Source organism: Uranotaenia lowii, chromosome 2 (genome assembly GCF_029784155.1).
Source record: "Uranotaenia lowii strain MFRU-FL chromosome 2, ASM2978415v1, whole genome shotgun sequence".
NCBI classification, from domain to species: Eukaryota; Metazoa; Arthropoda; class Insecta; order Diptera; family Culicidae; genus Uranotaenia; species Uranotaenia lowii.
In genome coordinates this window covers 16709839-16724473 of record NC_073692.1, presented here as the reverse complement: position 1 = coordinate 16724473, position 14635 = coordinate 16709839, and the positions used below count along the sequence as shown (strand labels likewise).

General features: G+C 34.1%; 2 protein-coding genes across 4 annotated transcripts in view; one reads left to right on the top strand and one right to left on the bottom strand.

The window, feature by feature from the left end:
• Nucleotides 1-14635, bottom strand: part of LOC129745778 (zinc finger protein 135-like) — a 146282-nt gene that overhangs the window by 99465 nt on the left and 32182 nt on the right. The window lies entirely within an intron of this gene.
• Nucleotides 2041-3060, top strand: LOC129745781 (ficolin-1-like). The gene is made up of 2 exons (XM_055739123.1): nt 2041-2634; nt 2704-3060. The coding sequence occupies exons 1-2, from the start codon at nt 2045-2047 to the stop codon at nt 2825-2827; spliced, it is 714 nt and encodes a 237-aa protein (XP_055595098.1). The 5' UTR covers nt 2041-2044; the 3' UTR covers nt 2828-3060.

Here is a 14635-nt window from a genome sequence, read left to right as displayed (position 1 = left end):
AATACTATTTTCAGCCTACTACGATTGGCGCGTTATAACGAGCGCATGGGCCATGATAGAACATACCCATAAAAAGCATACCTTTGCGAGTTCAGTATGATTTTTTAGCATAAAATCATAGTTTAGATTCTCCTCTACCGATGTGTCAGAAAATATTGTCTTATTCGTTTTTCTCTGCTTGGTGACACCTTATTGAAAGTGTTTTAAAATTTAGATCAAAATGATGAAAAACCTAAATTGTGAAATTTTCACGACACAGGGGCATTTTAAGGAAAAAATCATACTTGCCACGACCAATCACAGCATTTAAAACAAATTGGTAATATTTTGCAGGCTTCAAATGTTTCAGATTCTTCAAAACAAAGGTGGCGCGTATTAGCCACATGGGGCGTTATACGAACTTTTCCCCTACGGGTTTTCAAACATATTATCTTCGGCACAGTGCACATTTCAGCGCATTATCGGCACAGAGATTTGCTAAATAGGCATTGGATTTTTGCAACCTCTTCTATGGGTGTATTAAAAGCATCACATCTATACCTCATTAAATAAAGATAAACACATGCGTATACACATGCGAATTTTTTATCACACAGTTTTTATCACCTGTGGTTGGGGCAATTTCGTTATGTTTTCTCAACAGCTGAAGCTACATGTTGATTTAAGGTCTGAATTTTTCAGAAAAACAGCTTAGAAAAACACAACTGTCAAACTTAAGGTTGTCCCGAGCAGACTTTTATGTCAAAATTTTAGCAAATTTTGGTATCACGCACTGAGAGTTTAATTTGCTCTCATTTTGCTTGACATAAGGTAGTACACAGCAAAAATGAGAGCATAAATTTTCATACATGGTTAGCAAAGTGATAGAATTTTGCTAAAACTGAGACCCTAACTACACCTCGTTTTTCGAGTGCTAGGAGAGCATAATGATGCCTATATGAAGCATCAATATATTCCCAATATTAGCAAAATTTGGTGTCATCATGCTTTCGAAATTAAAAAAAAAACGCAAAAAGAGGAATAATTAGGGCTATTCGAGTATTAAAATTTTGCTTTTATTATGGCTATGTTCCACCTAAAGCCTACCAAAATTAACACTAAATTTGGATATCATGGCGTGATAGCAATACAAAATTGGTCACTTTTTTCCATGCCTTCTGAAATAAATTTTAAAGCTATTAAAATCGCCTGTGCTTATGCAATCATCACGGTAGCTCTTATATTTAATATAAAACATTATTGTTCACATTTTGATATTCGCTTGCCTCACAAAAGTCGCCTCTAGTTATGCAGCGTATGAAGTAGCATATAACTGCGAAAACCTATTTAATTTTAAACGATTTTAGTTCCCGTTGTAAAGTTAATAATTATAGAAAAGTAACCAAACCGTTTGGCATCTTAGAAAAATAATCGAGTTGTCAACCAATCTTTTAAAATATTCTTAAAACAGTTTTAAAACGAAACCATCAGGCCTAACTTCAAATATGAAATAATTTTTAGTTTTCAATTATTCAAAAATGTAAATTTGTTTTCGTTGTGCAAATGTTTGAAAATATATGTTCTGTCGTTTCAATCAAGTATTGGAAAAAAAATAGACCCATCAAAACGGAAAAGTCCTTCATGTAAGACATGTTTCAGCAGTGGTAGTATTTTTCAGAGAATTTCAACGCAAACCAAATATTTTAATCATAACCCACCAAAACCAAACCAAGCAAAATGAGAACAAATTAAACTCTCAGGGCGTGATAGCAAAATTTGCTATAATTTTGACATAAAAGTCTGCTCGGGACAACCTTAAGTTTGACAGTTGTGTCTTTCTGAAAAATTCTGACCTTAAATCAACATGTAGCTTCAGCTGTTGAGAATACATAACGAAATTGCACCGACCACAGGTGATAAAAACTGTGTGATAAAAAATTCGCATGTGTTTATCTTTATTTAATGAGGTATAGATGTGATGCTTTTAATAAGTGTTTGTAAATCTACACAGTATAAAAAGCTGCTCTCTTGCAACCGAAAACAATTCATTTTTCGTCTACCGACAATGAAAGTGATCTATTTAATAGTTCTGGTATTTGGTGGATCAGTTTCCACCAAGGATCTGAAACACCGTTCCGTGCGATCGTGCGCGGACGTGAAATCTTACGAATCCGGTGTCTACACAATTCAGCCAAATGGATTTGGGAAACCGTTTGAGGTTTATTGCGACCAAGAGTATCTTGGTGGTGGTTGGGCTGTCATCCAGAATCGTTTCAACGGTACAACCAATTTCTATCGTGATTGGAACTCCTATGTCAATGGGTTTGGCGATTGGCATGGGGAGTTTTGGTCTGGACTCGATAGGATTCACGAGCTAACATACTCCCAGAAAAATGAACTGCATGTGGTGCTGGAGGACTTCAATGGCGTCAAGGCCGTGGCCAAGTACAGTGACTTCCTAGTGGCAGGTCCATCGGATAGCTATCGGCTGAGAAGTGTAGGAACGTACTCCGGAACTGCTGGAGATTCACTAAGCTTCTCGCTCAACGGCCCTTTCCAGACCTATGATAAGTTTTCAAACACAAAACTGTCTATAGACTGTCCGGTAGTTTATGAAGGTGCTTACTGGTATGGCCTAAATGGATGTTTTAAAAGGTGAGCGTTAATCTGTTCTTTAAACCCTTTATATTGCCATTAAATATAACAATTGTGAACAATTTTCAGTCACTTGAATGGAGTGTATCTAAAGGGTGCTCAAGACTTCCACTGGAAGATGATGTGCTGGGAAGGATTTAAAGGATCTAAATACTCGCTGAAGGCTTCACGAATGATGATTCGTCCGATTTAAATAGGTCGCCCCTGCAAACCATACCTACTATCAAGCGCAATACCCCTAAATATATACAATGATATTCAATGTTTACGTGTTCAATGATTAGAACATTGTCTATTCAATATATTTGAATCATTGTGTTCAATAATTGGGACAAATGCAATTTGGAGTAAAAAGTCTTAAGTGCTGATTCTAAAACATATTTTCGCGAAAAAATATATCTATTTGAAGCTGAGAAACAAACTTAAGCTGTGCTATTAAAATTTCATCCGAAAAAACCTTTCGTTATTATTTATTTGCCACAAATACGTTGAACTTCAAAGATGCTGTTCAATATATAGTGTTCTTACCTACTATAGTCTATAAATCACTGAATGCATAATTTAGCGATAATACCAACACAGTGTGAAGGCTAGAGAGGCTAGATATTTAATTATCTACCCAAATATTAAGTAATCAACTTTAGTATTTACACATAACATCCATTGGATTCTCAGCATAAATTTGAGCGGCTATTGGCAGTGTTGCGCGATTTGATTACGTCACATTGACTCGCAATCAAAACAAGAGAAGATGGGAACTAAAATTTTAGTTTAGAAAATCGTTGCATTGAAAAAATAAAATACTGCAAAGTAATGCCAGAATTGGATGTCTTATGTTTTAAGTAAGATTTTTTTCAACTGGAAGATTCAGGGCAGCGGTCAAAACTTTCAATGTACCTCAACATATTTGGACATCTTTGGATAGCTATTTCCTTGGCAATTACAAAAATCCTTGAATCAGCTCAATACACAAACTATACTTTTTTCGTTCAAAACAAGCTACAGATAAACTGACTCTTTGTTTTCAAAACATCGAGAAACTAGAATAAATCAACTAGACTATGAACAGATGATATCATTAAAATCGGTTAACATTTACGGCTTGAAGAACGCCAACAAAATACTGGTAAAAAAAACCGAAACGGATATTTTGCGATCAGCCTTGGAAGATTGTCGTAGCTCCTGCACATTTTTGCAATTCTGGGGAATGTATTTAAAAAACGCAACATTTTTTTTAGTAAATAACTTTTGAATGTGTGATGAAATTTTCATTGAAGCTACCTAGCAAAGTAATGTGTACATGTGCAAATTTTTGTGACGTTCTGTCCAGTGATCTTTGAGGTACTGTCCAATGAAGAAGTTTTTCGGTGAAACCTTATCTCTACTCGCTGATACTGATGTTGCTGGTCAATAGGTAAGTGGTACGATCTAGTTCGGTTGTGATCTAGCCATACAAAATTTTAAATAAAAAAAACCTGATATGAAAAATCTGTAAAAATTATGTCGTTCGTGTTGACCAATAAGGAAACTTTTAAGACAACAGGATTTATGAAAGTCGAAAAAAGTAGCAAAACGACACACCCAACCCTATAATGTACATCATCCAAAGGAGATGGCTTTCGTTTCCCTTTACAGAGATGCTAACGTCCCTGAATATTGCTATTTTATGATTTGATGAATACTGCGAGTCTAGAGTAAGGTTGTTAGAATTTAAAATTTCCAACTGAAAATACGGATAATTTCCGGGACAATTTGATAATTTTTTTTTCTTCATTGAAACACATAAGGGGATTTTTTTTTATTATCTGACGGGTTTGCGCCGGGGGTCTTCAGATTTTCCCCAAAATTGAAAATTTGGTTCGTTTTTGCGACTTAAAAACACATGTATTTTTTCAGATTTCTAACATTTTTATTTTTTGAGTTAGCTTCGGTTAGATTTTTTTGTAAATAAAAAATAACCATTTTTCAAAGCTACATAACTCTGTTGTTTCTCAACGGAAATTATAAAATAGCACATCAAAATGCATTGAAATTTTATCAGCTTTCCAAATAGAATAGTTGAAAAAAATTTAATAATGACCTACAACATGAAAAGTTGTAAATAAACTTTAAATGGCGTCTAAAAGTACCGTCTGCACCACCGAATATTTTGCAAAAAATACCATTGTATAGCTCGATTCATGATGCAACTTTCATCTGAAGACACCAAAGTGGGCCATTAACACCTTGAAGAGTTATGAAAGAAATAATGACAATAAATCTCTTTTTTTGCATCGAAAACAAACAATGGTCGAACAACTGCACTCACATATGGAGATAGCAAGCACTTCTAACAACATGGAAACAAAAGAACTTATCAAAGCTGGTAAAAAACACTATTTTTTCGTCCTTTTCAGACTGCCCCTACTCGCATAACAGTCCCATATGAATTTTCGTCATTTAAGGTCAACATAAGGCTTCAACATAAAAGACTGAAAAAAGAGGTTTTGTTCTAGAAATTTCGAAAAAAAATATCAATTCGTGGCTGACCTATATGAAATATACCTGAATAACAGTCCCATATGTGAAATACCACGGGTTTTGTTACTTTTCAATGTTTCTTTCGGCGAAATAGTCTTTGGTTTATTGCTTTGAATCATTTAAACATTTTTTTAAAGCACTAGATGTCGAATGATGCACACTAGTTTTCGAAGGCAGGTCTGACTTTCTTAAGAATGACTGCCTGAGCGAAAAACTATCAGATGCAATCAAAAATCGTAAAAAGATTCAACTTACAATGTGGAATTCATGATATTTTTTGCAAAAGTATGTTTCTTTTTCTGACAATTGCATTTAGATGTTCAAAAATGATCAAATTGAAGTCTTAGAAACTAGCTTGGTGAGAAAAATATATTTTGTATGGGACTGTTATGCTAGTAAATTCGAAAAAGGTTTCAAATATGGTCGATTAACAGTCCCATAATGAATAAAAATGGTGCTCTCGACCTTACCAGTAACCCAATTTCGAAAATTTCAGGTCTAACGATTTATTATGACAACCTAGAAACGATTTTCGTTTATGCTGAAAGTGGTGGTCACAATTTAAAAATATATTCCAAAACAGAAAAAGCTGATTGTCTCGCTTGCTTATTTTTGTATATGGGACTGTTATGAAAGAAGGGGCGGTAGATTGTTGCAGCTTAACTCACTTCATGTTATGTCCAAAAATCTAATAACGTATTCGTTTATACCCAGTTTTGCACCAGGTCACAACAAGTTATGCACATTTTACTGTCATTTTTAGAAGTTTATGCGCTAAGTTTTGCATCCGTAGTTCCCCAGATTTGATTTAAAATGGACGGTGGAACACTGAAGATTCGTTTGTGAGCGATCGAGGTAGCAAAACACTGACGACGAATTATGTTCGTTCTAGTACGGTAAACCTCAAAACTGGGCGAATGTAGAAAACGAATACGGTAAAAGTATCATATTTCCATCATTTTACAGCCTGGGCTGGCCATACTGAGCTCTTTGATTATTTCTACAACATTTGTGCCACTTTCTCATACTTTTTTGATCAATGGGAAAGGATTTTGGTGTCCAGTGCTTTTTTTAATCACATTTTTGTGATCCCAAACACAAGAACTGAACCTTCTACTATTGGTATTGATTATGCTTCACAATGATCTTTGATCGAAAAATTAATAAGTTATATAGTATATGACCAGGTTATAAAAGCAACATTCCCATTATTAGTTATATCCAGAGCGTATAAAATTCACCGTCATCAGTCATAAAACTGTGACTGTGAAAAAGTTGAAGCAGTCACATTCATAACATACGCCTTCAAATGAGTAACCTAAAGAAACTATAGTAAACAAAGAAGCGCAATCTGATCCCTTTTGGAATAATGAGCTTGCAACCCTGCCTTTAAGACTGCTTGGTTTTGCTCGATTGGAATGACACTGACAGAAAATCAAAAATCCAATCGTGACATTTCGTCTCTTTGTTTACTATAGGCTCGTTAGAGTAACCAAGCAAACAATCTCGCCTCAACCTTCAGTCAAATGAAGCGTCGGAATAATCATAGTCGCCTTCAGCCCGTCGTCGTCTTTTTGACTGTGACAGAATAATATTAAGATAAAAAAAAACATCTTAAGAAGACGCCGAAAAAGACAAGTTAGTCATTGGTCGTGGCTGACACCAAATCCGAAAACAACGAACTTCGTTTCCATTTTTGGAGATCAGTCCAGGGTAGTTCGGAACCGGGACATAATCGAACGTAACATCAACTATCACGACCGAAGAGAATTTGCTAGAGACTAGAAGGACAATTTCGACTTCGAGGAAAAAATTTGCCTTTCAAAATTATTTATATATTATTTCTGCAATTAGTAGTATTATTTAAATCCGAATTTTATTTGTTTTCGACGCTGGCAAATGGCCCAACAAGCAATCCAAAACACAAAATTTTCCGAATCGTACATAAAATGCATTGAACCGACGCCGTCAACTTGCTTTGACGACCGTCGTTTGAAAAATAACATCCATCACGCGAACATAAATCCATGACGATAGTCATGCTTTTCCTGTCCCTTGAAGCTTGACTAGTAGTCAAATGAGATCTGAAATGTGATGGTGAAGAAAAATCAGCAACCATGTCAACTATGATGTATGAAAAATGTATGCTCTGGAATCACATAAACAATACGATACTCAGAATTTTGGTTAAAATTTAAAGTCAGTTTTGCTGCAAACACTCTACAAAGCACGAAAAAGTAGTGTTTTTTACCTGCTTTGGTAAGTTCTTTTGTTTCCATGTTGTTAGAAGTGCTTGCTATCTCCATATGTGAGTGCAGTTGTTCGACCATTGTTTGTTTTCGATGCAAAAAAAGAGATTTATTGTCATTATTTCTTTCATAACTCTTCAAGGTGTTAATGGCCCACTTTGGTGTCTTCAGATGAAAGTTGCATTATGAATCGAGCTATACAATGGTATTTTTTGCAAAATATTCGGTGGTGCAGACGGTACTTTTAGACGCCATTTAAAGTTTATTTACAACTTTTCATGTTGTAGGTCATTATTAAATTTTTTTCAACTATTCTATTTGGAAAGCTGATAAAATTTCAATGCATTTCGATGTGCTATTTTATAATTTCCGTTGAGAAACAACAGAGTTATGTAGCTTTGAAAAATGGTTATTTTTTATTTACAAAAAAATCTAACCGAAGCTAACTCAAAAAATAAAAATGTTAGAAATCTGAAAAAATACATGTGTTTTTAAGTCGCAAAAATGAACTAATTTTTCAATTTTGGGGAAAATCTGAAGACCCCCTGGCGCAAATTGTCAGATAATAAAAAAAAATCCCCATAAGCAGATTTTAAATCGTTTTCTAGGCTCCAAATAAATCGTTCAATATTATTTTGATAAAAGTTTGTTAAAAAATTCGTTTTGGAACGTAAAATTCAAAATTAATAACAACTCAATTGAAGATTTTTGTATATTTTGCATATTAAGTGAATGAACACGGTCCAAATCCGGGTATTTTTCAACTAAATCCGGGTAATCGGGCCGAACCGGACCTTTTTTTTTTAATTTGGGTCAAGTGAATTTTGAAAAAATAAATTTATACTTGAATATGACCGTCATTCGTATATGTATAATATTTTTATTCAACTAAAGCTTTTGGTGATGCTATTTCGTTTGTTTTCTTAGGGCCACAATGGAAACCTTGAGAGTTAGGGCAAAACCAATTGAATCTGACTGTTTCAACCATCGCATTGCCCGGCTATTTCACATATTTTTTTTTAAATATTTCCAAGCTTGAAAAAGTATTACCGCTGCATTACCGGGCACTGGATATGAAGCCGTTATTGACAGTTTTATCGCACATCTGTTTAGTGTATGTATGTACGTACACGATAGGATAAATAAGCTACGAATAATTTTTTAATCAGTTCAGTAAAGCTTCTTGTTGTAGTTATTAAGGATTTTTAAAGTTATTTTTTGAGTAAGTTTTAAGACAACGTATATTTAATAAATGTTTTGAATCTTTTGTACCAGCTAGCACAGAAGAGTATGGTTGATTTCCTTAAGCGTAATTCTATGTTGCTGAACATGCAGATTTCCTTTGAAAATTTTGTCTCCGCTTCACACAATGTTGGGCGTCTGAATTTTTCCCTAGCAGCTTGAACGATGATTGCATCGAAAACCCCTGTATTCAATTACATTCTGCCTGTGGCTTTCATGTCCTATGCTTTCATGTAATTCAGTTCTAATTCTTTGCCACTGATTCTGAACGCATTTTCTCTTTTCTCGAATCGCTCAGCCCCAAAGTGCAGTTGCTCTTGATTTTGCTCTCATTCGAACTACAAACAGTCAACGATTTCCGATTCTCTTTTCGAGTTCGGATGCAATAGCGTCTTGCCCTACTTCGGGTGTCCTTCCCCAACCCATCGCCGAGTCGAATGCGTAGACGGTCTGCTCGGAAAAACCACCCACAATTATGTTATCCATCCCAGCAGTAGATTTTTGAACCTCCCTAGCTAGGCCCACACAGCTTTATAAATATGTAGAAATTTACCATTCCACAAACAAATGCAGACCGAGACCAAGGGACGAGGATGATGCTAAGTGCGTGGAAAAAAGCTCTCCCAACCCAACCTTCAACCGGACCAGCTTTCACCTTCACTTTTCTTCTTGATGTGCTGCACATTTTCAACTTTCCCTCAGGATCTGATCTGGTCTGGTCGTAATTTGCCGTTCAGGTGGAATGAGTAAATTTGCAGAAAATGCTAGCCCTCGCTCACAATAAAAAAAGACACACCCACATGTGTGTGGGTAAAGGGAGTTATATAAAAGACCTTATTATTTTATGAGTGTATAAAAAGTTTGCATTCGAGTGGGGAACGCACTTTTTTGAAGCCAGAACCCCCTGGAATATCAAATTTCGATGCAACGGGTGAGTAATTCCTCTACCTTAGTTGACTTTGAAAACTTCAACCTTCTGACTTTCCCCAGAAATATTTAAAATTTTACAGCAGGTTACTAGATAAAGATTTGGTTTTATAAGGTGCTTGTCTAATAAAACTATCGGTGTTACTTGGGTTATAAACGATAAAACATTCAGTTTACTCAGATTTTTCATAACTTATTTGAACTATCTTGTTCAAATCTCTTCCAGACCAAAATTGTCAAAATTGTCCAATTGTAAAATTTGTAAAAACTGTAAAAATTGTAAAAATTGTAAAAATTGTAAAAATTGTAAAAATTGTAAAAATTGTAAAAATTGTAAAAATTGTAAAAATTGTAAAAATTGTAAAAATTGTAAAAATTGTAAAAATTGTAAAAATTGTAAAAATTGTAAAAATTGTAAAAATTGTAAAAATTGTAAAAATTGTAAAAATTGTAAAAATTGTAAAAATTGTAAAAATTGTAAAAATTGTCAAAATTGTCAAAATTGTCAAAATTGTCAAAACTGTCAAAATTGTCAAAATTGTCAAAATTGTCAAAATTGTCAAAATTGTCAAAATTGACAATATTGACAAAATTGTCAAAATTGTCAAAATTGTCCAAATTGTCAAAATTGTCAAAATTGTCAAAATTGTCAAAATTGTCAAAATTGTCAAAATTGTCAAAATTGTCAAAATTGTCAAAATTGTCAAAATTGTCAAAATTGTCAAAATTGTCAAAATTGTCAAAATTGTCAAAATTGTCAAAATTGTCAAAATTGTCAAAATTGTCAAAATTGTCAAAATTGTCAAAATTGTCAAAATTGTCAAAATTGTCAAAATTGTCAAAATTGTCAAAATTGTCAAAATTGTCAAAATTGTCAAAATTGTCAAAATTGTCAAAATTGTCAAAATTGTCAAAATTGTCAAAATTGTCAAAATTGTCAAAATTGTCAAAATTGTCAAAATTGTCAAAATTGTCAAAATTGTCAAAATTGTCAAAATCGTCAAAATTGTCAAAATTGTCAAAATTGTCAAAATTGTCAAAATTGTCAAAATTGTCAAAATTGTCAAAATTGTCAAAATTGTCAAAATTGTCAAAATTGTCAAAATTGTCAAAATTGTCAAAATTGTCAAAATTGTCAAAATTGTCAAAATTGTCAAAATTGTCAAAATTGTCAAAATTGTCAAAATTGTCAAAATTGTCAAAATTGTCAAAATTGTCAAAATTGTCAAAATTGTCAAAATTGTCAAAATTGTCAAAATTGTCAAAATTGTCAAAATTGTCAAAATTGTCAAAATTGTCAAAATTGTCAAAATTGTCAAAATTGTCAAAATTGTCAAAATTGTCAAAATTGTCAAAATTGTCAAAATTGTCAAAATTGTCAAAATTGTCAAAATTGTCAAAATTGTCAAAATTGTCAAAATTGTCAAAATTGTCAAAATTGTCAAAATTGTCAAAATTGTCAAAATTGTCAAAATTGTCAAAATTGTCAAAATTGTCAAAATTGTCAAAATTGTCAAAATTGTCAAAATTGTCAAAATTGTCAAAATTGTCAAAATTGTCAAAATTGTCAAAATTGTCAAAATTGTGAAAATTGTGAAAATTGTCAAAATTGTCAAAATTGTCAAAATTGTCAAAATTGTCAAAATTGTCAAAATTGACACTATTGACAAAATTGTCAAAATTGTCAAAATTGTCCAAATTGTCAAAATTGTCAAAATTGTCAAAATTGTCAAAATTGTCAAAATTGTCAAAATTGTCAAAATGGTAAAATTTGCATATTGGTCAAAATTGTGAAAATAGTAATTTATTTCTGATGTTTCTACCTGTCTAGTGCAATCTCTCACTGGAGTGCAAAGAAAAAGGGCCAAGAGCAAAGAGCACCTCATCCTCTCTATTTCCTCGTGCTTTCTCCTGGAGATTATGCACCCCATTTTTTGCAATCAATGGCAGAAGGTTCCGAATAAAAATAAATAATTAAATAAATAAAACATACATGTGGTGCGATGGTTGTTACGGTTTCAAAGCTCAACGAGAGCAAACTACGTGTTGGCGGTGCGAATCGCCCCGTTTTCCCCTATCCACTGCAGCCTCACTCACTCACTAAATAGTAGCTGCGCCTCGCTAACTTATTAGAGCTATCCGTGTTCTTGCTTGCACACACTTTTCCCGGGGAAAATAAAAATGCACCCACAGAACTTCATCCGGGTAGCTTGCACTCAGGCAGGGTAACGACTTTTTCGTCGTGCTGCCTATATTTTAAAACACGTCCAACCACCCATTCGGATGAGTTTGTGTGCCGGACACGATTTAATTTTTTTTATCTCATTTCCGTACCCCTTTTTGAAGTTGGAAATTTGCACGACTCTGTTACGGTTTCTCGATGGCAGCACTTCAATACGGAACAAGGATCCAATCGGGGTAGTACGGGGTACGCGACGAAGCCAGACTGGAAAATGAAGTTACGACCGTATAACCCCCTATCAGACAACAACGTTCCTGACCTGTCGTTGTACCCCAACGTTCCCTACTCAGCTCCGTTGACCGATGGATTGCATTCCGAGACAGCCGGCTAGCTACATATACACGCTCTGTGTGAATTAATGTTCAATTTGGCCCGTTGTGTACCATCATAATCATCATCATTCAGGCGAATATCTTATCATCGTGTAGCTATAGGCATACATATATCGGTGAATCGGTGAAACACCATCGGTAGTTAAAAATCTAGCAAATTATACTTGTGGGGTACTAAAATGTCACTTTTAGTAGTTAGGTTGAATCGAATTTCTTTGAAATAATTATTTGTTTTAATTGGACCATTTGATAGGTACATTTTTGTTGAACTGTTGTCTTCGTTTCTGTAAATTGAATTTATCATTATTTTAGGATTACAAAATAAGGAGAGCATTCGAAAACACAATTTCAACACTTTGATTTGTGAATAACTATTGAATGTAGTAATGATGATAATGATATAGTAATGTAATGTGTACGTGTACAAAATTGGGTGAGAATCTGTCAAGCGGTTCTAAAGATAGCGAATCTCATAGACAATTCGTTTTGGACAGGACCGAGAAAAATCCAGGAAAGTCCCAGTGGGAGACCCAACACAACTGGAAACAATCTATTCGACCAAAATGTATGTGGTAAATCTTTAAAGAAGTCGTAGAGTATCTTACAGTGAGCAAAAATTTTTATAAAGAGAAGAAGTGAAGGTAAGATATATAAGAGGTTTTATCAAGCGCAATCCGAAAATATCAATAAAGGAAGTGATAAAAAAAGATACATTTTTCTGGCGGGTTCGCCCAGTTTACTAATAAACAGGCCTAACTTCATTCCTACAGTAGATTAAAAGCTGTCCACTGGTGAAACTTGTAAAATACGGTGGTTCAATGGTGCGTAAAATATTTGGACCGCTAGCGGAGAGATATTTTGAAAAATTTCGTGATGAACAAATTTCGAACTCCTGGCAGGTTTCCAGCCAGAAACTTTTCGTTGACCTCACCTGCATGTTCCGCAGATAAGCAGGAAGTGAATTAGAAAATTTTTGTTTGGTACCTACTTGAGGAAGCTGATGATCTGTGGAGGCTACAAATCAGTCAATGTGACACTAGGACATTCGGGTAAATTTATTATAACCTTGACCAAATTAAAATGTTTGAGTAATTTTGAGGGTCAAGCTTCAGGAAACTGAAAATGATATAAAAAAATAGCCTTTAATTAAAATAAGTACGCTTTAAAGTTGACATTATAGACGGTACACGTAGTTCCCAAAAATAGTTTCTTTTCATGAAAAAATCGCCATGTAGCCAGAAAAATTTCCAGTAAGCTTCATGTATTATCATTTCATTTGCTGGTCATGAGACAAAATATTCGAGAAAAACAAAAGTTACATTTTCCGAACAAATTTTCGCGTTTTTTTATATACAATTTCAAATCAAAACCTGGGTACCTAAATCTCATTTTAAAAATCTGCAAAAGTTCTGCCGTTCGTTTTGACCAAATATTAAACTTTTTAGGCTACAGGGTTTTTGAAATTCGAAAAAAGTTGCAAAACGACACACCCTAATGTCTTACACACAAATTTTGATCTCCAATAGAACTTATTTAAAAGCAAAATATGTCGAGTTTTAATTCAAAATATGAAAATTTCTTTGATGGTTGTTAAATGTACTCGAATAGAACTTCGAATAGATAACTAATTTCGAATCCAAAAGATTACTTATTGAAAATTTGAAATTTAATGGAAAAATACTCTTTGAGCTTAAAAAAAGCCAAAATTTCAATGTATTCATAATAGAGGTGTTAATGTTTGCGATTTTTACACTTAAAATTCTTTAAATAAACTTTAAATAAACCGTGGCCTAGATGATAGCATTCAAGTCATCTAAGCCATAGGTTATGAGATCAAATCTCGTTCACGGCATACATTGTACTCTTTCTGTGGGTTGGTGGTTTTAGCATTTGTAAGATGCTAGCCATCATATTCTTGAAAGATGTACGCCTTAGAGTTAGATCTCTTCAAATAAACATGAAGTTTTACTGAGATCCTAAATATATGAGTGAGTCCGTTTAAAAAAACGGAATACAAAAATTTAGTTTATTTTCCAATAATGCTCGAATGTTTCTCATTTTTCTCATCTAATTTTTCTCATTTCCGCCAACCACCGCCACCACCGACCACCAACCACCGCCAACCGCCGCCACAAACTGCCTAAAACCACCACCACCACCACCAACTGCCACCACCAACCGCCACCACCAACCGCCATATCGTCGATACCACAACCGCAAATAAAAACACCAACGCCAACATTACAACTCCCAAAAATCATGATAAACTCTTAAATATTGTGAACGAGTGCACAAATTAATGAAATACCTTTGTGAACCCAGTGTTTGGAAAAAATTATTTAAAAAAAAAAAAAGAATGAAGAGGAGGTTTTATGCATACGGGAGCATGAACTTGAAAGTAGTTCAACTCCCGCGGGCTTTTCCCTGCTCAGAAAAAAAATGTGCAAATTCTCGATTATATCCATATTGCATATTAAAGTTACAGCCAG

Coding starts and splice junctions, on each gene's coding strand:
- LOC129745781 (XM_055739123.1), top strand. CDS start 2,045: ATGAAAGTGATCTATTTAATAGTTCTGGTATTTGGTGGATCAGTTTCC. Junction 2,635..2,703: donor CTAAATGGATGTTTTAAAAG/GTGAGCGTTAAT, acceptor AACAATTTTCAG/TCACTTGAATGGAGTGTATC.